General features: G+C 31.3%; 1 protein-coding gene across 2 annotated transcripts in view; it reads right to left on the reverse strand.

Moving 5' to 3' along the window:
* Positions 1–7,761: 7,761 nt before the first annotated feature.
* LOC145332104 (uncharacterized) overlaps positions 7,762–20,758 on the reverse strand; it is a 46,345-nt gene continuing 33,348 nt past the window's right edge. For both annotated transcript variants that reach the window (XM_080177033.1, XM_080177032.1), the window contains 5 exons: positions 14,698–14,776; positions 14,198–14,310; positions 12,648–12,712; positions 11,982–12,005; positions 7,762–9,608 (listed from right to left, as the gene is read on the reverse strand). In XM_080177033.1, coding sequence (XP_080033159.1) covers positions 9,569–9,608; positions 11,982–12,005; positions 12,648–12,712; positions 14,198–14,310; positions 14,698–14,776 — 321 coding nt within the window. In that variant the 3' untranslated portion in view covers positions 7,762–9,568. The remainder of the gene's footprint in view (positions 9,609–11,981; positions 12,006–12,647; positions 12,713–14,197; positions 14,311–14,697; positions 14,777–20,758) is intronic.

Consider the following 20,758-nt stretch of genomic DNA (forward strand, 5'->3'; position numbering starts at 1 on the left):
TGACACTGTTATTGTGTTATTGATGGTCTGTTCTACATTTCAGAGCTTCACCTTATAGATTTTATCATCCTTGTTTATATATTAACCTAGAGGTCATTTTAGGGTGCAAGGTTGCTTTATATTGATATTAAACTTGTTTAGACCTTAAGTTTTAGAATATTTTCTAAGCTTTTATAATAAATAAGAGCTCATTTCGTTAATTTTAACATGATAGAATTACTCTATTAATTTCAAATTATGAGTCCTAAAATAGTAAGGTACGATTTAAAAAGCGTAGCAACTCGAAATTCGTCACCTGAATGTATGTATGTCCATTAAAACATATTAATTATTAACCTTTTTTGACAAAACTTATGTATGTCACAAGAAGGTATAATGTTATAAGCAAAGCATCTCTATAAATAAGTCCTAAAAATGTAAGTATGTCCTTTACTTAAGCAATTTTTAAACAATTTTTTGGTGGCGGCGGAAAACACCAGTAGATGGCAGAAGCGGTACTGCCGCCATTTTCTATTCAAATATTTTTTACTGACTATACTAACCTAAAAACTCAAAAGATTTTGTTTCAATATCTTTAAAAGCACAGGAGAAGCACTGAATTTAAGATATTCCTTGATAACAGAGAATTTGAAAAAAATAACATGGTCTCATATGTTTCTAAATTGCCTTATTCGGCGAGAAATGCAATAACAAATTTTTTGACGACGGCAGAAGATGGCAGTGAACGGCATTTTTTTTAAGTTAGATACCAAAACTTGGGGTAATTGGAGACACAACCAAAAAGATTTTACCCAATTATCTCTGAAACTAAGGGAGTAGCACCCAAAATAAAATTGCTGGTATGTCGTGTGACTAGTCACTAATTCTCCCCCCCCCCCCCCTCCCTCAACTTAAAATTTTGATTAGACGTTAATTATTTATATTCTGTTCTGACACTCTGTTAATGTTAATCCTACCAATTCAGAGCTTGGCTTTTATGGATGTTGTCATCCTTGTTTCATTTCAAACGGGCGCTAGTTTTCATAAAAACTAGGTAGTCATTTTAGTTACTTTTTTTTACCTTTTTGAAGCATCTTGGCTGCTACTGGAGATAGATAGGTGACATTTTCAGTAAAGATTCCAATGGCACAAGTTTTGTCATGCTCATAAAGATGTTATTACATTTTTTAATTTTTTACTTTGCTACTTATAGATGGTGTCATCCTTATTTTCAACATTAATAATTTCGAAGTTAGATATGTTAAATCTTATCTAACAAATTAAACTCGATGGATTTATAGAATGTATGGATCAAGAAATTCTTTTCTAAAATATACTTTATTAATAGATATAAATAAATTGTATATATTATTAATAGTCGCTTCGCCTCTAGGGGGCTTTGCCCCAAGAGATTTGATCAAACCAATGTTACGTAATTTAGATTTTAAAAAATAAATCTAAAAATAAAATTTTTTTTGTAGAGGGGGGGGGGGAAGTCGACCTTACTATTTTAATTTTAGTTTTAAAAAGAAATTTTTTTTTTATTTTGGGGGGAGGGGTATTTTTAACTTTTTGGGGGGGTTGGGGGTGTCCCACCTCCCAAGAAAATAGTTATAAACCTTACCAGGACCTATAAGACGTTACCCTGTAAAGGAGAACCCGATCGGTTCAGCGGTTAGCGAGTTCCTTCGCTACAAACAGACAAACGAACAAACAGACAGACTTCGTTCTACTTTGTATTATAGACTACTTTGTATTATAGTTATCTATAATACAAAGTAGAACGCTATCTGTCTGTTTGTTTGTAGCGAAGGATCTTGCTAACCGCTGAACCGATCGGGTTCTCCTTAACAGGGTAAATTCTCATGGTTCCCGGGAAGGTTTATAACTATTTTGGGGGAGGGTACCACCACCCTCCCAAGAGAAATGACAAAAAAATCGAAAATTTTTGTTAAATACGGGAGACTTAAACGTAAAATAAAGAGGTATCGTACTAAAGAATTATCGTAGCAAACAAAAACATTTTAAGTGCCACTAGAGGCCTCTAGGGGCGTAGCCGCTAGTCTATAATACAAAGTCTGTCTGTTTGTTTGTCTGTTTGTTTGTAGCGAAGGATCTCGCTAACTGCTGAACCAATCGGGTTCTCCTTTACAGGATAGCTTCTCATAGGACCCGGGAATGTTTATGACTATTTTCTTGGGGGGTAGAACACTCCCAACCCCACCAAAAAAAAATTTCTTTTTCAAACTAAAACTAAAATAGTGGGGTCGACCACCCCCCCCCCCCCTCCGACAAAGAATTTTTTTATTACATTTTTCTTTTAAATCTAAAATACAAAAAATTGGTTTGATCAAACGTCTTGGGGCAAAGCCCCTAGAGGCTAGGAATGAAGCCGCTAGTACATACATATATAACAGTTTTACAAAAAATAAAATGCAAACAAGGTCCATAATTACAGCTGTCTTTCATAATATTTAAAGGAGTCATTCCATGATATTCTAGGTAAAATTAAAAGAAAGATATAATCCATGGAAATTTTATGAAATTAGATCTTTTCATAAAGTGTATTTAACAAATATTTAGATTGGAAATATTTTTATTGTTTCTGGACTTTAATAAATTTTATTATCGAAATATTTACTAGAAAGAGGACTGTACTTATATACCTGTACAAATACATTGCAAGAAGCAAACAAAGTGATGTTAGTTAAATGAATGAAAAAAAAATGTGGACTGGACTAATGTTTTATGAAAATAATATAAACGAATATAAATACATATATAACAAAAACATCACAAAATATAGGCTTGTATTAGTATTTGTAGTTTCAAATTATTTTTAAAAACGAAACTCTTCTACAATAATGGTAAGTCCGATTGTTTATTTAGGCATGTTAAAATAGTCATAAAATTGTCATAATAATATCTGTTTATGACCTCAAGGGGTCTTGGTGTCGCTTCGGTTTCTATACCTCTCATGCACCTTTAATACTCTGCGTCATAACTGAGGTGTGAAGGCTAGTAAAACCTAACTGTGCATTGTAATGAGTTGCGCCTTTTTTGGGCCAAGGCATTCCCCCTACTCTAACTATTTATTTCGCGCACCTGACATAGCAGCAGTAGGAACCATTTTTAACGTCTTTAACTATGAAGGGATGTTAAGCTGAGAATATAACCTTTTACCTCTCTGACGATGAGTGTATGTGTTAAGTATTGCGCCACAGTCACGGGTAATTAAATATCTGTTACTGTTAGGTATGTTTTAGAATGCGTAGCAACTCTATAATCATCACCAGCAGCTTTATAGGTCTATTAGCTTTTATGGTTGTTGTCATGATTTTTTCATAAATGTAACTAAATGTATATATTAAAAAGAAGCTTTAAAATTACTGCCTCTTGTTCGTGAAAAGTCCACTTTTAGTCATATATGTGGATTTAATGACAACAGAAAAAAAAACTTTCCAATAGCGGAGGCGTGCAATCGTATTTGATACCAAGAAATGTAAGCTGAATAAGTTTGTGTTTCAGAAGTAACACTAATAACTTCCCCCTCGAGTTGTCATCATTGAACAGAAAAAAGTACTAATATAAAATTGAGATTGTTACAATTGAACCATTGAACATGTTTCTTATTAACTGATTTTGAATCATCAGCTTCAGTTTGTCTAGATATCACTGTCCACGTCGTCTAAACAAAAAAATATTATTTTATTAGATAAATGATTGAAGACAATGTAAATGTAAAGTTTGGGCTGATTTAATTTTGAAGGCCAACATGTATTTAATTCAAAAGTTTATCTACTCCTTAATTATTCTTTTTCAAAGCAAAGCTTTTCTATAATTAGGGTCGGTCAGTCCGTCCGTCCATCTGTCAGTCAGTCAGTCTGTCCGGAACGGATAGCTTTTTTCATTAATTTAGACATGTTAGAATTTTCTATTGATTTCAAACTTTGCATGATGATTCCTGTAGTAGATAGGTACGATTTAGTAAGCGTAGCAACTCTATAGTCGTTGCCAGAATGTCCGTACGTCCATTTAAACATGTTGATTTTTTACTTTTTCATAAAAATTTTTTTATGTAATAAAATCATCCGATTGATCTGATTTTTGGATTACTGATTCCTATTACAATAAAGTACAATATTTTGATATCTATAATCAAGTCTTAAAAATGTCAGTATGTCCTTAAATAAACAGAATTCTGTACTTAAAAAGTTATGTGACATATTTTAGTATAATTTTGTCAAAACTTATATATTAAAATTTTTGTATATTCAGTTCTTACACTCTACAAGAGATAATGTTTGTCTGCCATACCGTTTCATAGCTTCGCTTTTATGGATGTTGTCATCCTTGTTTCAATAAAATCACAGGCTTGCAAAACGGGGTTGTTTCCCACCACCTGGCAAAATTAAGTGGGGTGGATACACCCCACGAAATGTAAAAAAATTGCGCAATTCGCAATTTTTCAATTAAAGGACACTTGTTTGATTTTCGAGTGGGTGAATGGACATATTGGGGGGGGGGGGGCCTGGGCCACCCCCTTGACACTAAAAATACACCAGTTTGTTGTCGGTTATACAGCCTCATCGATTTATGTATGAGACGGAGTCAAATTTTCAATTGCGCTTCACGAACCCCTTGGTAAAACCCTGTGCACGCCAATAATTAAAAGGTGATGTTAATTCATTTTAAACATGATCCTTTTATAATAAACTAACATGATGATTGTTTGTTTGTCTGCGCCAAAGGAGCTCGCTAACCGCTGAACCGATCAGTTTCTCCTTAACAGGGTAGCTTCTTATAGGTTCCGGGAAGGTTTATAAGTATTTTTGGGGAGAGTACCACTAGCGGACGTGCTTTTACTTTCAGCTAAATCTGTATCAAATATTTACCTTTCACAAATTGAAGAAATACGGAGGTGGTTCAACTTAGATGTTATCATATTTTTAATTTCTGAAAATTTAATAAATAAAATTAAACAAATTATAGCACATTTGATAGGCAAAAGTAAGGGGCATACCTTTAATAATAAAAAGGTGAAACCAAATATCACGAATAGATAAGTATGATTTACGACAAATATTGTGTAAATAGGTGTAAAATTATCAAAATGATTAATGTGTACAGTACATATTTACATTTTAAGACTTAATTTCAGAGATGATTCGCTTATACCCTTATGTCTAATTAATCAAGAAATCAAAATTCAAAGTGAAAAGAATAAATATATTATCCTTACATGAAATTAGTAGGATGTCTTATCTGTTTGACTAAGGATCTCGTTAACCTCTAAACCGATATGGTTATACTTTACAATGTAGCTTTGATCTTATATATCCTGGGAAGGTTTATAACTATTGGTACGTTAGGAGGTTACAAACACCCTCTGAAGATAAACTGCCCTGAGGAAAATTATTATTTCTTTTGAAAATCAAAATTATAGATTGGGGGAATGTTGATTTCCCCATCCCACCTCATGTGCCTATCGAGGCTCCAGGGGCGTAGCTGCTAGTCTGTAATGTAAAGTATTAAGTTTATTTTGGTTTAAGCAAAAGTTATTGCTGGTCTGTGTGGGTTATCCTTTATTTCGCCTATATATGCAGACTAGGCACACAGCTATAAGTACGTACAACATAATCTCATCATAAAACATAAGAAATCATCATAATTTAAGTGGACTTAACTTAATTCAAGGAATGATCATATTAGAATTGCTACGCTTAATCAATTAAAAATATGAAACAAACTCGGAAATATATGAAAATATTTTTTTCCAATCTTAGATTTGACTGATACAAAATAATAACAAAAAACAGCTGTTGTAAATTCTTCCTTAGAGGAAGATGGACAAAATATTAGTCGTAATTTTTAACCCATACCCAAATGAGTATTTGTAAAAAACATATATAATTATTATTTTTTTTTTCAAACTATTTTGCGATAAATATAATTACAACATTATAAGACTATCAAAAAAGACTTTTTTTGTTTTAAACTATGATAAGTAACTAAAATTTAAAACGGAAAAAATACCCAGGAGTCATTTGTCCAATCATTAAATTCATGTAAGGAACGAGATGGCAGTGCTAACCTAAACCAGACATTATACAGATAATTTCCATTTTAAAATACTTCATTTTTTGACAATTACACAGTAACACAGTAGTAAAATAAAAATTCGATATAACATAACTAATTAGACACTGTTAGGAAAACTTTTAAACTTTATTTTACATCCAAAATGTTATTGAAAATAGATTTAAACAGTAAAAATGTAGTCTCAGCTGCTCAAAAAAATTTTCTTCCCTTCCCCAACAAGGTTTTTCCGGGTTTAAAAAGTCAATATTTTCTTATACAAGGAACTTTCAGATAATTTTTTTATCTAATGTTGTTTCAAAAACACTCTTCTATACATATATTAACAGAAAATTTCTGGTTCACACTCCCTTTAAGCCTGGAATGGTATGATATCTCTCTCTCTCTCTCTCTCTCGCTCTTTTAATTTATGCTACTCTGCTACGATATCGATGGCGAACTCGCATTCTACCTTTTGCTTGAGAGGGCGATTTTCCAATGTTTATCGCCAAAAAATTAAGTGGTAATTCATAAGCTACCATTTGAGATATCGAACAACGTAGCATGCTAACTTTTTTAAAAAGTTTTTCTGGGTATCAGCCACCCAAAGCCTTATTCTGTCTCAACCACTTGACCAATCAGACTTTTATCAGCTGTATACCCGCTTAAAAACTTAGTCTAACAGCCTAAACAAAACTGAAGTAGTAGCAGCAAGTAATGAATCAGTCACCTTCAGCCACTCTAAGTCTCAGCCACCCTCAATCGCAGTCCTAAAATTTTGATTAAGCAATCTGCAGTCGGGCGATTGACGACCTTTGGTTTTGGGTTAGCTCAAAGAATTCATGGGACCCACCTTTGCAAAAAAAAACATATAGAAGGGTGGGTTTTATATACCAGCTTCGTCAAAAAAATTTCATTTAAAAAAATAATTTGCAATAAATAAATAAAAAACTCTAAAGTAGATATTGGTTATTTATTAAATACAGTTTTGGTTAAATGTTATTGGTATATTTACAGAATAATATACATAATTTTAACTTTTGTTAACTTATTACTACTAGTATTATTTTAAACACTTATTGGTGGAATTTTTATTTTTTTGTCCCAATAATATAAGCTATTTTGTAGTGTTAATTACAATTAAATACTAATACATAGTTTTAAATTAACAAAAATTAACAATTGTATATCTAAATGCATAGCATAGACTTGGTAAAAGCTTATATAATATACTTTACATTATAGCACTTTTAATTTAAATACTAGTGACTTTGCCCTTATAACATATGATTTTTCCAAAATTTTGTTTTTATGCAAATTGTAAATCATGTCTAAAACATGATTGGACCATCCATTCTTGAGATTTTGAACAACACACAGGTGACAGATAGACATCCTAACTACCTATAAATATACTGGAATAATATAATATGTAAATGACATAAAAAATAACCATTCAGCCGCCGAAATATATCACAAATATTTTAATAATCTCATTTTTAAAAATTTAAATTGAAAACATTAACAATTATCTTCTTTGCTTATAAAGCCAAGAAACATAATTTTTTTTGGAGATGTGATAGAATTGAGGATTTTTGAATTGTCAGTCATCTAAAAAAAGATGAATTTTTCCTGGGTGATTTTAATTGTTTTCTATACATATTTGTATATAAATGCATAATTTTATGGTGAGGCCTCATCTTTGAATTAGATCAATAATAACTTTTACATTGAATCTTAGGAAATTAGAATTTTAAGATCTTGAATAAATTTGGAATAAAAATGCATGTAATTTTACAGAGTCTAAAAACTTTTTTGCATCCAATTTTATGAGTAAAAAATTAAATTTTTTATTGACACAAGTATAGGATATTTTTAAAAGCGAAGCTTTTCTATATTAGGGTCGGTCCATCCGTACCTACGTTCGTTACGGTTAGCTCTTTTAGTTAAGTTAAACAGGTTAAAATTGTCCTATCGATTTCAAACTTTTCATGATGATTTCTATAATAGTTAAGAACATTATACCAAAATGTCCGTACGTCCTTTTTAAATGATGCTGATTTTAAAAAAAAAATCACATTAAATTTTTGTATGTTAGAATTATCCTGAATCTAAGTTTTGGTATACTGATTCCTATTACATCAAGGTACAATGTTATACGAGAAGCATCTCTAAAATCAAATCCTAAAAATGTAAGTATGTCTTTAAACAGTATCACTATCATATATTTAAGCAGTTTTGCAATAATTCTACTTACAATTTTGCCTATGCTTATGCATTAATAATCTGCTAATTCAGTTCTGACACTCTACAAGTGTTAATGTTCATTTGTCTTGCCATTTTAGAGCTTCGCTTTTATGGATGTTGTCATCCTTGTTTGCTTAACAATACATTTTATAATATAAATGATTACATTTGATTTGTCTGACAATAGAGGCAAAATAATTTACTTAGTTGCCTTATAACTGTCATTATGCACAGGATAATAATATATGTACATTAAATATAAAATTTTCTTATAGTTATATCATCATAGACTTAAGAAATTCTACATTATAATAATTAAAATTTAAAACTTTAAGATTAAAAACATCTTATGTTTACAATAAAATTAATATATATAAGGGGTTTGATAAAGTTTTCGCAGCTTTTATATAATGAAAGAATAATTCTGTACGCCAGTCCGGCGTCACTAAAAGATAGTTTACAACACAGTCTATATAAAGTTTAGATTGTATGGTATTTACCCTAGCTTAGGTTAAGCTTTGTTTTGCTATGCTATTTAGTGAAAATTGTGTCCTTGTTACCTAAAATTTCAATTGCAAAATCAATATGAATAAAAAAAAACATTTCAACAAACAATGAATTTGTTTTACTATCAATATACTTACAGGGTTTTTGTGTTATTCTATTCAAAACACTGCACTGTTTAGTTCTTGTAAAAACTTGTACTGTAGAGTAGAATTGTCTATTAAGAATTAAAAAGTAGCGAATTGGATGGAGATTAAATCCATTAATTAGGCAGAGGAAAAGGAAGAACATTTTATTCTTTGAAAAAAAGTGAAGTTTGTAAAGGGCCTTGAGACACATTTGATAAAGAGTTCACTTGTGAATTAGGTGACCAAATATGCTACTAAGTATTTTGAAGGTTTCCTATGGAATTGCCTAGCTACCATAGAATTTTCCCACTTGTTTGGATATATATTGAAATAAGAGAGAGAAAAGGAGTTTTTTTCGTGCTATATATCACCGAAGGTGTAGATTTTACAGGGTCAAAGCCCTCCAGGGTCTACAGGGGTTAGGCACAAAGAAAAATAAAAACTGTCCTCTCTCGTTTTTTTAAGAAAAAAAAAGGGGGGGGGGGTCTTTAGTTGCTAGGCACTTTGACGGAAAGCACCTTATTTTTCTTATATATAATTCTTTTTGAAAATGTTGTCCTTATTTATATCACAAAACATCATATTTTTGTAAAAAAAAATTGATCATCCAAAAGAAAATGTTGTAATGTTATTTAACCATCTGACAGAGCGCTGATTTCATCCATCTCGTCCCTGAAATATTGCACAATCGTTAAGTAAAATTTTCAATTATGTATATTTATTAATTGTAATTACATATGGTAATTTTACTTTTAGTGTTTAATTGAGCACTAGAACACTTCCCCATCCTCTTAAGTTTCAAATAAATTAAAAATAAGATATTTTATTTAATAGTTTGTTTATTTCTTTAGGTTGGGTTAGAAAATATAGGGTACTGGGTATCCCTGCAGGATTAAGTCACTGCAGTAATAACACCGCCAGGTTTGAGCCTTTGCAGATATAGACTTAGTTTGATCTTGCCAACTGCTTAGCCAATATGGTTCTCCTTTACAGTATAGCTTGTTATAGGTTCAGATAAATCGGCCATAAAAAAACTAAGATTTTAGGTGAAGGGTCAACTATCCCCCTACCCCTAACTCAAGTTCCCCTGGAGGGCCTAGTGAACACTAAAGAAATTAGTCTGTGTATTCTTTAATATCAAGCTTTTGAAAACTTTTATGTTTTATTTTAAAACCATTTATGCATGGTAAAACCAGTCCTATTGTTGCTATGGGTAGCGCAGCAATATTAAGCTCAAAACCAGAACAAAGCAAGAGACATGAAACAGATTTAAATTAATTAAAAAATTATAGATATATACATCTTCTCTATCTTGTTTTTTTTTTTGCCTGAAAGCTTGTTTTGTAAACTTTTGAGTAAAATGTGCAAAAAATAATCGTTGGTTGGTTCGAGCCCAGGTGGGGTAAAAAAGGAAAAGTTGGTCTCAATTTTAATCCTTATGGGGTCTTGACACACCCTCCCGCATTTTAAGTATCAAAAGCTTTGCAACAGTCAAAGTTACAAATAAAAAGAATTATCATAACATAACAAATTCACTGCATTTTTGAAAATTTTCCATTTGCTGCTATATAGTAAACAAAATCCATAGGTAGTAGTAGTAGACTTTTTTTCCAATATAATAAAAAGACAATAAAAATATATACGATAAAATAAGCATAAGTATATTTATAATAACACAATTTCATATTTGTGTTGCTTCTGTATTGGCAGCTAAGATGCCGAGTGAGCGGTGTTGTCTCTAGCTGTTGGTTACTAAAGCAAGAATATGTACATATGTAATATACATTTATATCAGGTCCCGTTTTCCCGCGTGCAGCTTTGTAGTTCCCCCCTTTTGTAAACTTTAATTATGTACTGGAAAAAGAGCTATGTACTGAAAACCTTTCTTTGAAAGAGAAAGTAAAATATAAACAAATTAAAAATTAAAGGTGTCTGTAGTATAGCTTCAACAATATTCTAAAAGGTGTGCACATTGTGTGAAAAAAATGGATGACATAAACACTTCCCCATGGAAGCTTCTTAAGGTGCATATAAAGATGACGTCATACTGGCCTACCATTTGTCAATAAAATTGTAAAACGGCCTGCCATTGGTTAATTACCCTGTGTACTGGTCTATTATTTATTTGTATTGTATTTTGTCATTTGTTATTTTTTATAAGCATTACAAACAGCTTCTACCCCATGTCTGTTTTAGGGGGGTCATGATTATCTTTTAAGGACCTACAAGAAAGCTACATTAAAAATTTAACACAATTATTTATTATATCAAAATCGTTCTATTTGTTCCGAAATCAAAAATGAAAATTTATAGGCCAATAAAATATGAAGGATATTCTTTAAGTTGCATATTTTAGATTAAAATATAGACAAGAAATCAAAATATTAACAGCATAAAGTTTTACCTCGCGCCTTATTCACTTGTATGGTCGCTCCAAGTAAGCACACAAGTCTCTTGCTATTCTAAATTTAAAGGGGGGAGTGAGTGGCGACCATTTCAGTAGAGAGAATCTTTGAGAAATTTGTATAGTACATTTAATATTGGTTCAAATTTTTTTCTAAAGGCACCAACTTTATCCCGGGCCCTTTAGGTGGTAGGTAGGGGGGGGGGGGGAAGTAGTCCCCTATCACTTACTTTAAATTATAGATTTAATCATAGCTTCACCCTTTTACGAACGATTAAGTCTTAAATGACCTTAGCGAAGCTACATTGTAAAGGAGAACCATATCGGTTCATCTGTTTGCGAGATCCTTCAGACAGACACACACACAGATAAAAGGATAAAGATTTATTTTTCAAACTTAACTTGGAGCGACCAAACAAAGCAGTGCAGTAGAAAACAAGGATGTCAGGTCCGTTTAAGGCGAAATTAAACTTAAAAAAAAAACAAAAAGAGCAAATAAATTGGCAAGTGATTGAATTTGTAAATTATGAAGAAAAAAAACTATGGTTAAAAGTGTGTAAAGCATTTAAAGCACCTTTATATACTATCATGAAAATTAAGCCTAACAAAAACAATTGGTCCTGTTTTAAAATAATCCTTACGAAGTATTTCTTCTACGATTTCTCCTTTTCAATTAATAAAAAATAACTTTTATTTTGGTTCGATACCATTAAATGTTTTTAGGAGCAAAGCTGCTATCAAGTTTGTATGTTGATATGCCACTTGTTATTTCCAATCAACGTATAAAAGAAAAGAAGTTAATGTCAATTGCAAACCAGATTTGCAGAAATTTACTTTTGAAAGACCAAATATTGTGGAAATCACACAGCTTTGCTACTATTGAACGAATTCATCCATGTTTCAAAATATTTTTGAATCTATTATTTTATTTAAAACCTAAATAAATGCAGGCAATTGTATTTTTATTTAGAGTATGTTAAGTATTATATTTTTTAGGAACAGTTAATCAGCGACTTTAATTTATTCAATTCTTGATTTTTCTTGATTAATTTTATTCCCAAAAATGTTTAATTTAAAAAAAAAATGCTGACTATCAGACCCCAAAAACTATTTTTGTACATAAAAAAGCATAGTTTATTATGTACAAATTCTAAATTTTATAACTTATACAGTATGGCTTACAGGGGCTCAGCAGCCACATCTAAGATCCGCAATTATTCAAAACCCAGCCGATTTCTTAAATTTCTGTGGCCTTTCCTCGGATACCGTGCCCTTGTATGGCGTTTAAGAAATATTATTTTTTTTACCTGATTTCGTTGTTAGCAATCATTTCTTCAATTTCCTCGTTCTCGTTGCCATTCAATGAGGGGCTCTACAATAACAAGAACAATCTGTTGGCATCGTAGGGAATAGTTATTTATCGCATCGTATCATAAACAGCATTACGCGGATATAAAAATGTACAATTCTAACATTAAACCAGTTTTGTTAGCCACTAGATGCCAAAGGCACGGCCTAAAAAAACTGGTTTAAATCTTATTATATTTAGTACATTTTTATATTCGTAGAAAACTGAATATAATAAGATGTTATACATATTTTTTCAGTATGGCTGAGAACCGGTTCTAATCCATAGGCTATTAATCGGTTTCGAAGCGATTCTGGAAAATGACTAATGGATCAAAAGTAAGTTTATTTGTGGAGGGATTGCATTCACCACACATTCTTGATTTTGTTTTTATTTAGAATGTTATCTAAAATTTGTTTTCTTAAATACATATAATTATTTAAAAGGGATAGTTTCACGAAGTGCATTTTAAAAAAAATAGTGAACTGTAAGTTTTTTCTATCTTAAATAACGTAGTAGTGCATAATATAAAGTTATTGATTAAAATTAAAAGATTTGACCAGGGATTTTCCTTAAAAAAATGAGTTTTATTTTTATTTTCAACTTCTTTGCATGTTATATATGGCAAAAACTTTTTTGTCATAAATACAACTTTAGATAGCATTTACTAGTTAAAAGAACTTCAAACTTTTTATACAACAAAGTACACATAAAAACAAAGAATGACCAATAAAATATTTAATATAGTACTTAGAGTAGTGATCTTTTTATATGTCTTAGTAGAATATATTAGGCATTGGATAGATATGATTGTGATAAAGAATTTTAACATTGACCTGACCGAACTTTTTTTATTTGACAATATCTAAAAAAGTTAGTGATTTGCAACATAAATTACATGAGAATGGTCTTTATATATATATTTATATGTTGTATGGTTAGTTGGTATTTCCGCGTGAGATAATGTTTATATTGTAAGTAAACCGGACGGTTTTCTTTATTTTTTTAAAAAGAATCTATAGAAAACCTGTCCTTTAATGAACCGTACGTTATTTTTTATGTTTTTTAAGTAACTTGTCCCAAGGGGAACCCCTGTTCAATTTTTTTTTAACTCTTGTGAAATATGTGGAAAAAGATTCTTTGATATTAATGTTTTGGCTATACATATTTGGAAAAAAAATAGACCATTCTCATGTAATTTATGTGGCAAATCACTTTAACTTTTTTAGATATTGTCAAATAAAAAAAGTTTGGTCTGGTCAAAATCAAAAATTCTTTAACATATAATCATATCTATCCAATGCCTAATATATTCTACTAAGACGTATAAAAGTTCACTACTCTAAGTACCTTAACTCTTTAAATACACTTCGTAGAACTATCCCTTTATAAGCAAAAATTTGTCAAATCAATCTGAAAGCTATATGTTTAAGACATAAATATACCCAAGAAACTAATCATAAAATAGCTTACAGGAGAAGCTGCGCTTCTAGCAAATAAAGTTTTGACCTTAGAATCATCCTTGTCCTTCTCTGGGTCACTAATTTCCATTCTGTTGACAGATTCTAATTCTGATCTGCTCACCTTCTTCGTGGCTGTACTTGTCTTCTTCTTTGGAGATCCTTCATAAATATTTACTTTTTGTTACATTTTTTATCTTACACCTAAGGTGATGGTATATGAGGTTTCAAATAATTACTTGAAAGGTTTCAGTATTTTTTAGCCTTAAAATATGATTGGGAGGATGAAAGGGATAACAAATATAATTTCTAGAATAAGATATACATAATTTAGTTTCATAAAAGTTTAGATGTAAATGTTGCTAAAAATAGGAAGCATTTTGCCACTAAACATAAATTATTGGATGTACAAATGACAGGCGTAGATGTATATTTATTTGCATGGCAGCATAATGGCAAAATTCTGCATATTTAGTGAAGAATCTACAGTCTACACCCAAACCAAAAAAATATTTTTGTAAAATTGCCACCGCCCCTCTATCTTAATACCTGGGGGAGGCTTCTTAGATCCCCTTCTCCTGGATTTGTCCTGATTACTCTCAGAGCTAGTTGAGGAATTGTCAGAGGACTAAAAAATTGATAATTGTAGTTAGGTCAATAGAAGATGACTGTTCCCCCCACCTTGAAAAAAACAGGCTGAAGATTTATGTAAGGATCTAGTTTAAAACACCTTTCTCCGCTTAAAAATAAAAATAAATGAATATTTTTGTCTGTAAACACATAATCCGAACAAGTCTATCAAGACAGTAAGTCAATCAATACCATGTATGGGAAATGCTACTGTCCATGACAATGTCAGGGCAGGCCTTGATGTTAATGATAGCTACAAAGATAATGTTTCAAGCAAGGTATTATGTATGGTAATATCCAATGTTCAAACAACCCTTTGACTGTACAATGCTTGTCTAGAAGTCCTCAGTGCAAAATTTGTAATGTATTAGGTGTTGTAACATCCAATGTTTAAAAATCCGTTTGATTGTATGATGTGTATCCAGAAGTCCTATCAGCAAAGTATTTCACCCTATCTTACTACTTTTGTCCTGCACCTTACTTAGCAGCAGTCATATTTTATTTTAAAGTCAGCTCTTATAAAGTTAGCCAAAATTCTATAATTATGCCTATGAAATGTACTTTGATTCTGCTGATAATAACAATATTCTTATTTTTAGTTGTACTTCAAAATTAATTTTTTACAATTATTAGCAATTTTCTAAATTAATTCAGAAAGAGCTCAATGAAAAAAATAATAAATAAAGTCTTTTAAAGCAACGGAGATAAACAAATAAAATGAAACCCTTTTTAATTTGTTAAATAGCTGGTTGAGCTACTTTTAAACCTCAAGATTTGCTACATTGTTGAGACACCTGCCACATTTTTCAATAAAATCTAATGACAGGTTTGGGAATTATAAGTATACAAATTTGCAATCTAATACAGTTTGGAGGTTGAGTATACCAGCATTTCTCAATAACATCTTCTTTGTATTTTTCACAGTAGCCTTTCTCCTATTTCTAGCCCCTGCGAGGGGCTCTAACCCTGCGGGGCCAATTACCTAACCCTGTGGGGCAATCACCTAACCCAATATAACCTAACCTAACCTAATATAACCCATAAAAAGCCATTATAAAAATATGACGAATCGCCCCTTATGGGGTGATGTTACGAAAAGGACTATTCCCGAATAGTTAATTATCGCATTATGTTATAGACAGCCCTCCGCGGATATTAAGATAAAAAAGTTTTCAGATTAAAACCAGTTTTGTTAGACCCGAGGTGCCAAAGGATCAGGCTAATAAAACTTGTAACAATTTTAGGATTTTTTATTTTGTTGTTCATGAAAAAATGTCTTTAAAACGATGCTATACATAATTTTTTTGTAAGGCCGGTTCTAATTAAGCGGATAGTAATCGGTTTTGAAGTCATTCTGGAATATGTATTCCATATGCAATCATCTATCTAAGCATTATAAGAAGGCACAAAAAGTTTTATATGTGGTATACATGTGAGAAAATAGGAGATACTGTCACTGATTTTTTTTAACTTGCATATTCTTTGGTGTCAAAATTTTTGTATTTTTAAAACTAGTCCACAAAAGGGTTATGTTACTAACAAAATTTCAGGTTTTATAAGATTGCATTCGGTGTGAATCAATATAACTTTAACAGAAAATCCTAACTTGTCTTTTAATAGAGAAAAGATTATATCATACTTCCAACTTTGATATTGCAGTAAGAAACTTGAGTTACGGCAAAAACCTTAAATTAGCTTTCGAGAATTTTTTTTGACAATAATGTTATTACGCAGTTTGTAAGTATACTAGCGGCTTCGCCCCTAGCCTCTAGGGGCTTTTTCCCCAAGATGTGATAAAAAAAATTAAGGCGAAATTCGTAAAAGGACCAGGGAAATCTTCAGCAAAAAAAATAAAAAAGGACCAGGGAAATGTTCTGCAAAAAAAAGAACCAAGGAAATGTTCTGCAAAAAAAAAGGGGGAGGGATTTTTTTGTTTTTTTGAGGGTTGGGGGTGTCCCAAACCCCAAGAAAATAGTCTAAAACCACCATGGGTATATTCCCTGAAAAGTATAATCCGATCGGTTCAGTGGTTACCGAGATCTTAAGCTTCAGACGGACGGACGGACGGAAAGACATCAAGCTACTTTGTATTATAGATAGTTTTTAGACTAGCAAGACAGAGATACTTTGAGGGAAGATAAATAATATGTGATACGTTCTGTCTTCTTCTGTTATCAATGTTGGGGGGGGGGGGAATAAGTGTTGTAATAGTTATTTCTCACATCGTATTATAAACGGCTTTCCGCGGATATAGAATGTACAATTATAAGATTAAAACCAGTTTTTTAGCCCCTAGGTGCCGTAGGCACGGGCTAAAAAAAACTGGTTTTAATCTTATGATTGTACATTTTCATATTCGTAGAAAGCTGGATATAATACGATGCTAGACATAGTTTTTTCGTATGGATGAGAACCGGTTCCTATCCACCGGATTCGAATGAATACGAGAAATAAGTTTTGTTTTGTTTAATTATAAATGTTTTTCTTGTTTTTTTTATACAACTCTATCACAATTCAACAAGAATGGTGTATTATGTACATGGTCTTGAAATTTTTAATAATATGCAGTTTTACCTAGGTGTTATATGGACCCATAAGGGATTCTTTCTTATGCTTATATTACGTTAGGTTAGGGTCAACTCAAGAATGGACTAGCCTTGCAGGAATAGTACCCTAATTTGCAACACTAATAGTAATAGCTTTTTAAAAAGCGAAGCTTTTCTATAATTAGGTACGTCCGTCCGTCTGTCACGGATAGCTTTTTTCGTTAATTTAGACATGTTAGAATTGTCCTATCGATTTCAAATTTTGCATGGTGATTCCTTTAGTAGTTAGGTACGATTTAGAAAGCGTAGCAACTCTATAATCACTACCAAAATGTCCGCACGTCCATTTTAAACATGTTGATTTTTTTACTTTTTAAAATAGCTTTTTTCGTTAATTTAGGCATGTTAGAATTGTCCTATCGATTTCAAATTTTGCATGGTGATTCCTGTAATAGTTAGGTACGAGTTAGAAAGCGTAGCAACTCTATAATCATTATCAGAATGTCCGTACGTCCATTTTAAACATGTTTATTATTTTTACATTTTTAACAACAAATTTGTATGTGACCTAATTATCCGATTGGTCTGATTTTTGGTATACTGATTCCTGGGACAACAAAGTACAATATTATAAGCGAAGCAACTCTATAATCAAGTCCTAAAAATGTAAGTATGTCCATAATCATTATCCTGTATCAAGCAGTTTTTCAACAAATTTACTTACAATTTTGCTTTGACTCTTATACATTCGCATTCTGATTATTCAGTTCTGACATTATACAAGTGTTAATGTCCGTTTGTCCTACCGTTTCAGAGCTTCGCTTTTATGGATGTTGTCATCCTTGTTCAATATAGTTCAGTTGATAGAATTTTTTAAAAAGGCATAAATTGTTTTTTATTTCTAAAAAATACAATTTTCTTATTTCCAGACTATTTCATTCAGAGACTGATTCAATTCAAGAACAAATAGTTTTCCATAGTCGTATTTAAATTTCTAAGAATTTCAAAATAGAATTTTACTATTCTGGTAAAAATGTCATTGTTTTCTCTAGGCAAAATCAATAATTAAAAGCGAAGCTTTTCTATAATTAGGGTCCGTCCGTACGTCCGAGATAGATAGCTTTTATTCGTTAATTTAGGCATGTTAGTATTGTCCTATCGATTTCAAACTTTGCATGATGATTCCTGTAGTAGTTAGGTACGATTTAGAAAGCGTAGCAACTCTATAATCATTACCAGAATGTCCGTACGTCCATTTTAAACATGTTGATTTTTCTAATTTTTTAATTTTTTATGTGATCTAATTATCCGTTTGATCTGATTTTTGGTATATTGATTCCTGGGACAACAAAGAACAATATTTTAAGCGAAGCAACTCTATAATCAAATCCTAAAAATGTAAGTATGTCCATAAACTCAATAAACATTATCCTGTATCAAGAAGTTTTTCATTTGTATTCTGATTATTCAGTTCTGAAAGTATACAAGTGTTAATGTCCGTTTGTCCAACCGTTTCAGTGCTTCGCTTTTATGGATGTTGTCATCCTTGTTTTTAAATTGCTGCTAGGTTTATAAGCTAGGAGAAAATAAAAAAATGTAGACAAATACAAATTTAAGAATTTAAGTAAACCCAAATTGTTGAGTGTACATTGAAATTACGACACAAAATAAAAGTAAGAGTCATTATTGTTTTCATAATTCAATGATTTTTAGTTTATTTAAATGAATTTGGGGCCCTTTGATGAAGTGAAGTATTATAGTTTACAGCAATCTACTTATTGATATATAAAAATTCTATCAACTTCGCCCCCAGAGATATACAGTGGCAATTAAGACAGGGGTTGTTTTATTTTTAATTTTAAAAAGAAAAAGTAAACATAAAATATACAGTGGCACTTATGACAGGGGTTGTTTTATTTTTAATTTTAAAAAGAAAAAGTAAAGATAAAAATTAATAGACATCCAAGGGGGGGGGGTAAAGGGGTGATTACCCCCACCTCCCCAAATGGATAGCTTCTCTAAAATATCTGAAAATAGAAATTACGCGAAAATGACGCAAATGACGTTTTTTAAAAATGAAATTTATTTTTATAATAATAGCTAATAAAACAATTTTCAAGCATAACTTTTATCCTACTAAAAATTTCCATTATGGCTTCAGAACCGATTAAGATCCCCGGGATTGGAACCAGTTCTCAACAATACTGAAAAATCATGTATAGCATCGTATTATAGACAATTTTCGCGAATTTTATAATAAAAATCATAAAATTAATACCTACCAGTTTTGTTAGCCCGGGGCTTAGAGAAGCTATCTATAATACTAATCGAAAATTACTATTATCCTTATCCATTTATATAAAGTAGTATAGTTTTTTGTTTTTATTTACTTCTGGCTGTACGTTGTTACATATTTAATAGTTATATAAGCTAGTAATTAACAATAAATTAGTAACGGCAATTTACAATTTAAATTTGTTGAACTGTAGCAACATATTGAAAGAGCTTTGAAGGGGTGTATCCAGAAATTTCTGGTTCATGTACAATGAAAATAGGGGAGGGGTAAACGGGTTTGAAAAGATCCTTAATATCTGAGATCGAGATCTTCCTTCATCCCCCAAATGAATTTGCCAAAATTATGGATTTTCAATTTTTACCCCCCCCCACCCCAAATAAAAAAATGCCTCTATAAAATAAAGATACCCCCACCCCCCCAAATTTTTATTTTCAAAATTTTACCCCTCCCCCCCCACCCAAATAAAATATGGTGAGTAGGACATTTTTATCCGGAGTTGATTTATCTTGAGATGGTGGAAACAACCTCCCCACAATGCAGAGTTATAAACCTTTTCATCAACCTATATGAAGCTTCGCTGTAAAAGAGAACCATATCGGTCCATCGATTAGAGAGATATTATAGTACAGTCACGCAGTCAGACATCCTGTTACTTTTATAAAAGGATTATATCTTTTGAAACCATTAATTCTTCTTTGAAACAAGGATGACAACATCCATAAAAGCGAAGCACTGAAAAGGTAGGAAAAACGGACATTAACACTTGTATAGTGTCTAAACTGAATTATCAGAATATAAAAGTATAAGAGTGGAAGCAAAATTGTAAGTAAATTTGTTGAAAAACTGCTTGATACAGGATAATGTTTATGGACATACTTACATTTTTAGGACTTGATTATAGAGTTGCTTTGCTTACAAAATTATACTTTGTTGTCCCAGTAATCAATATACCAAAAATCAGATCAATCGGATGATTAGATCACATAAAAATTTGTTCTTAAAAAAGTTAAAAAATCGACATGTTTAAAATGGACGTACGGACATTCTGGTAATGATTATAGAATTGCTACGCTTTCTAAATCGTACCTAACTACTAAAGGAATCAACATGCAAAGTTTGATATCGATAGGACAATTCT

This window comes from Acartia tonsa, chromosome 11 (assembly GCF_053477335.1).
Source record: "Acartia tonsa isolate MP-2025a chromosome 11, ASM5347733v1, whole genome shotgun sequence".
NCBI lineage: Eukaryota > Metazoa > Arthropoda > Copepoda > Calanoida > Acartiidae > Acartia > Acartia tonsa.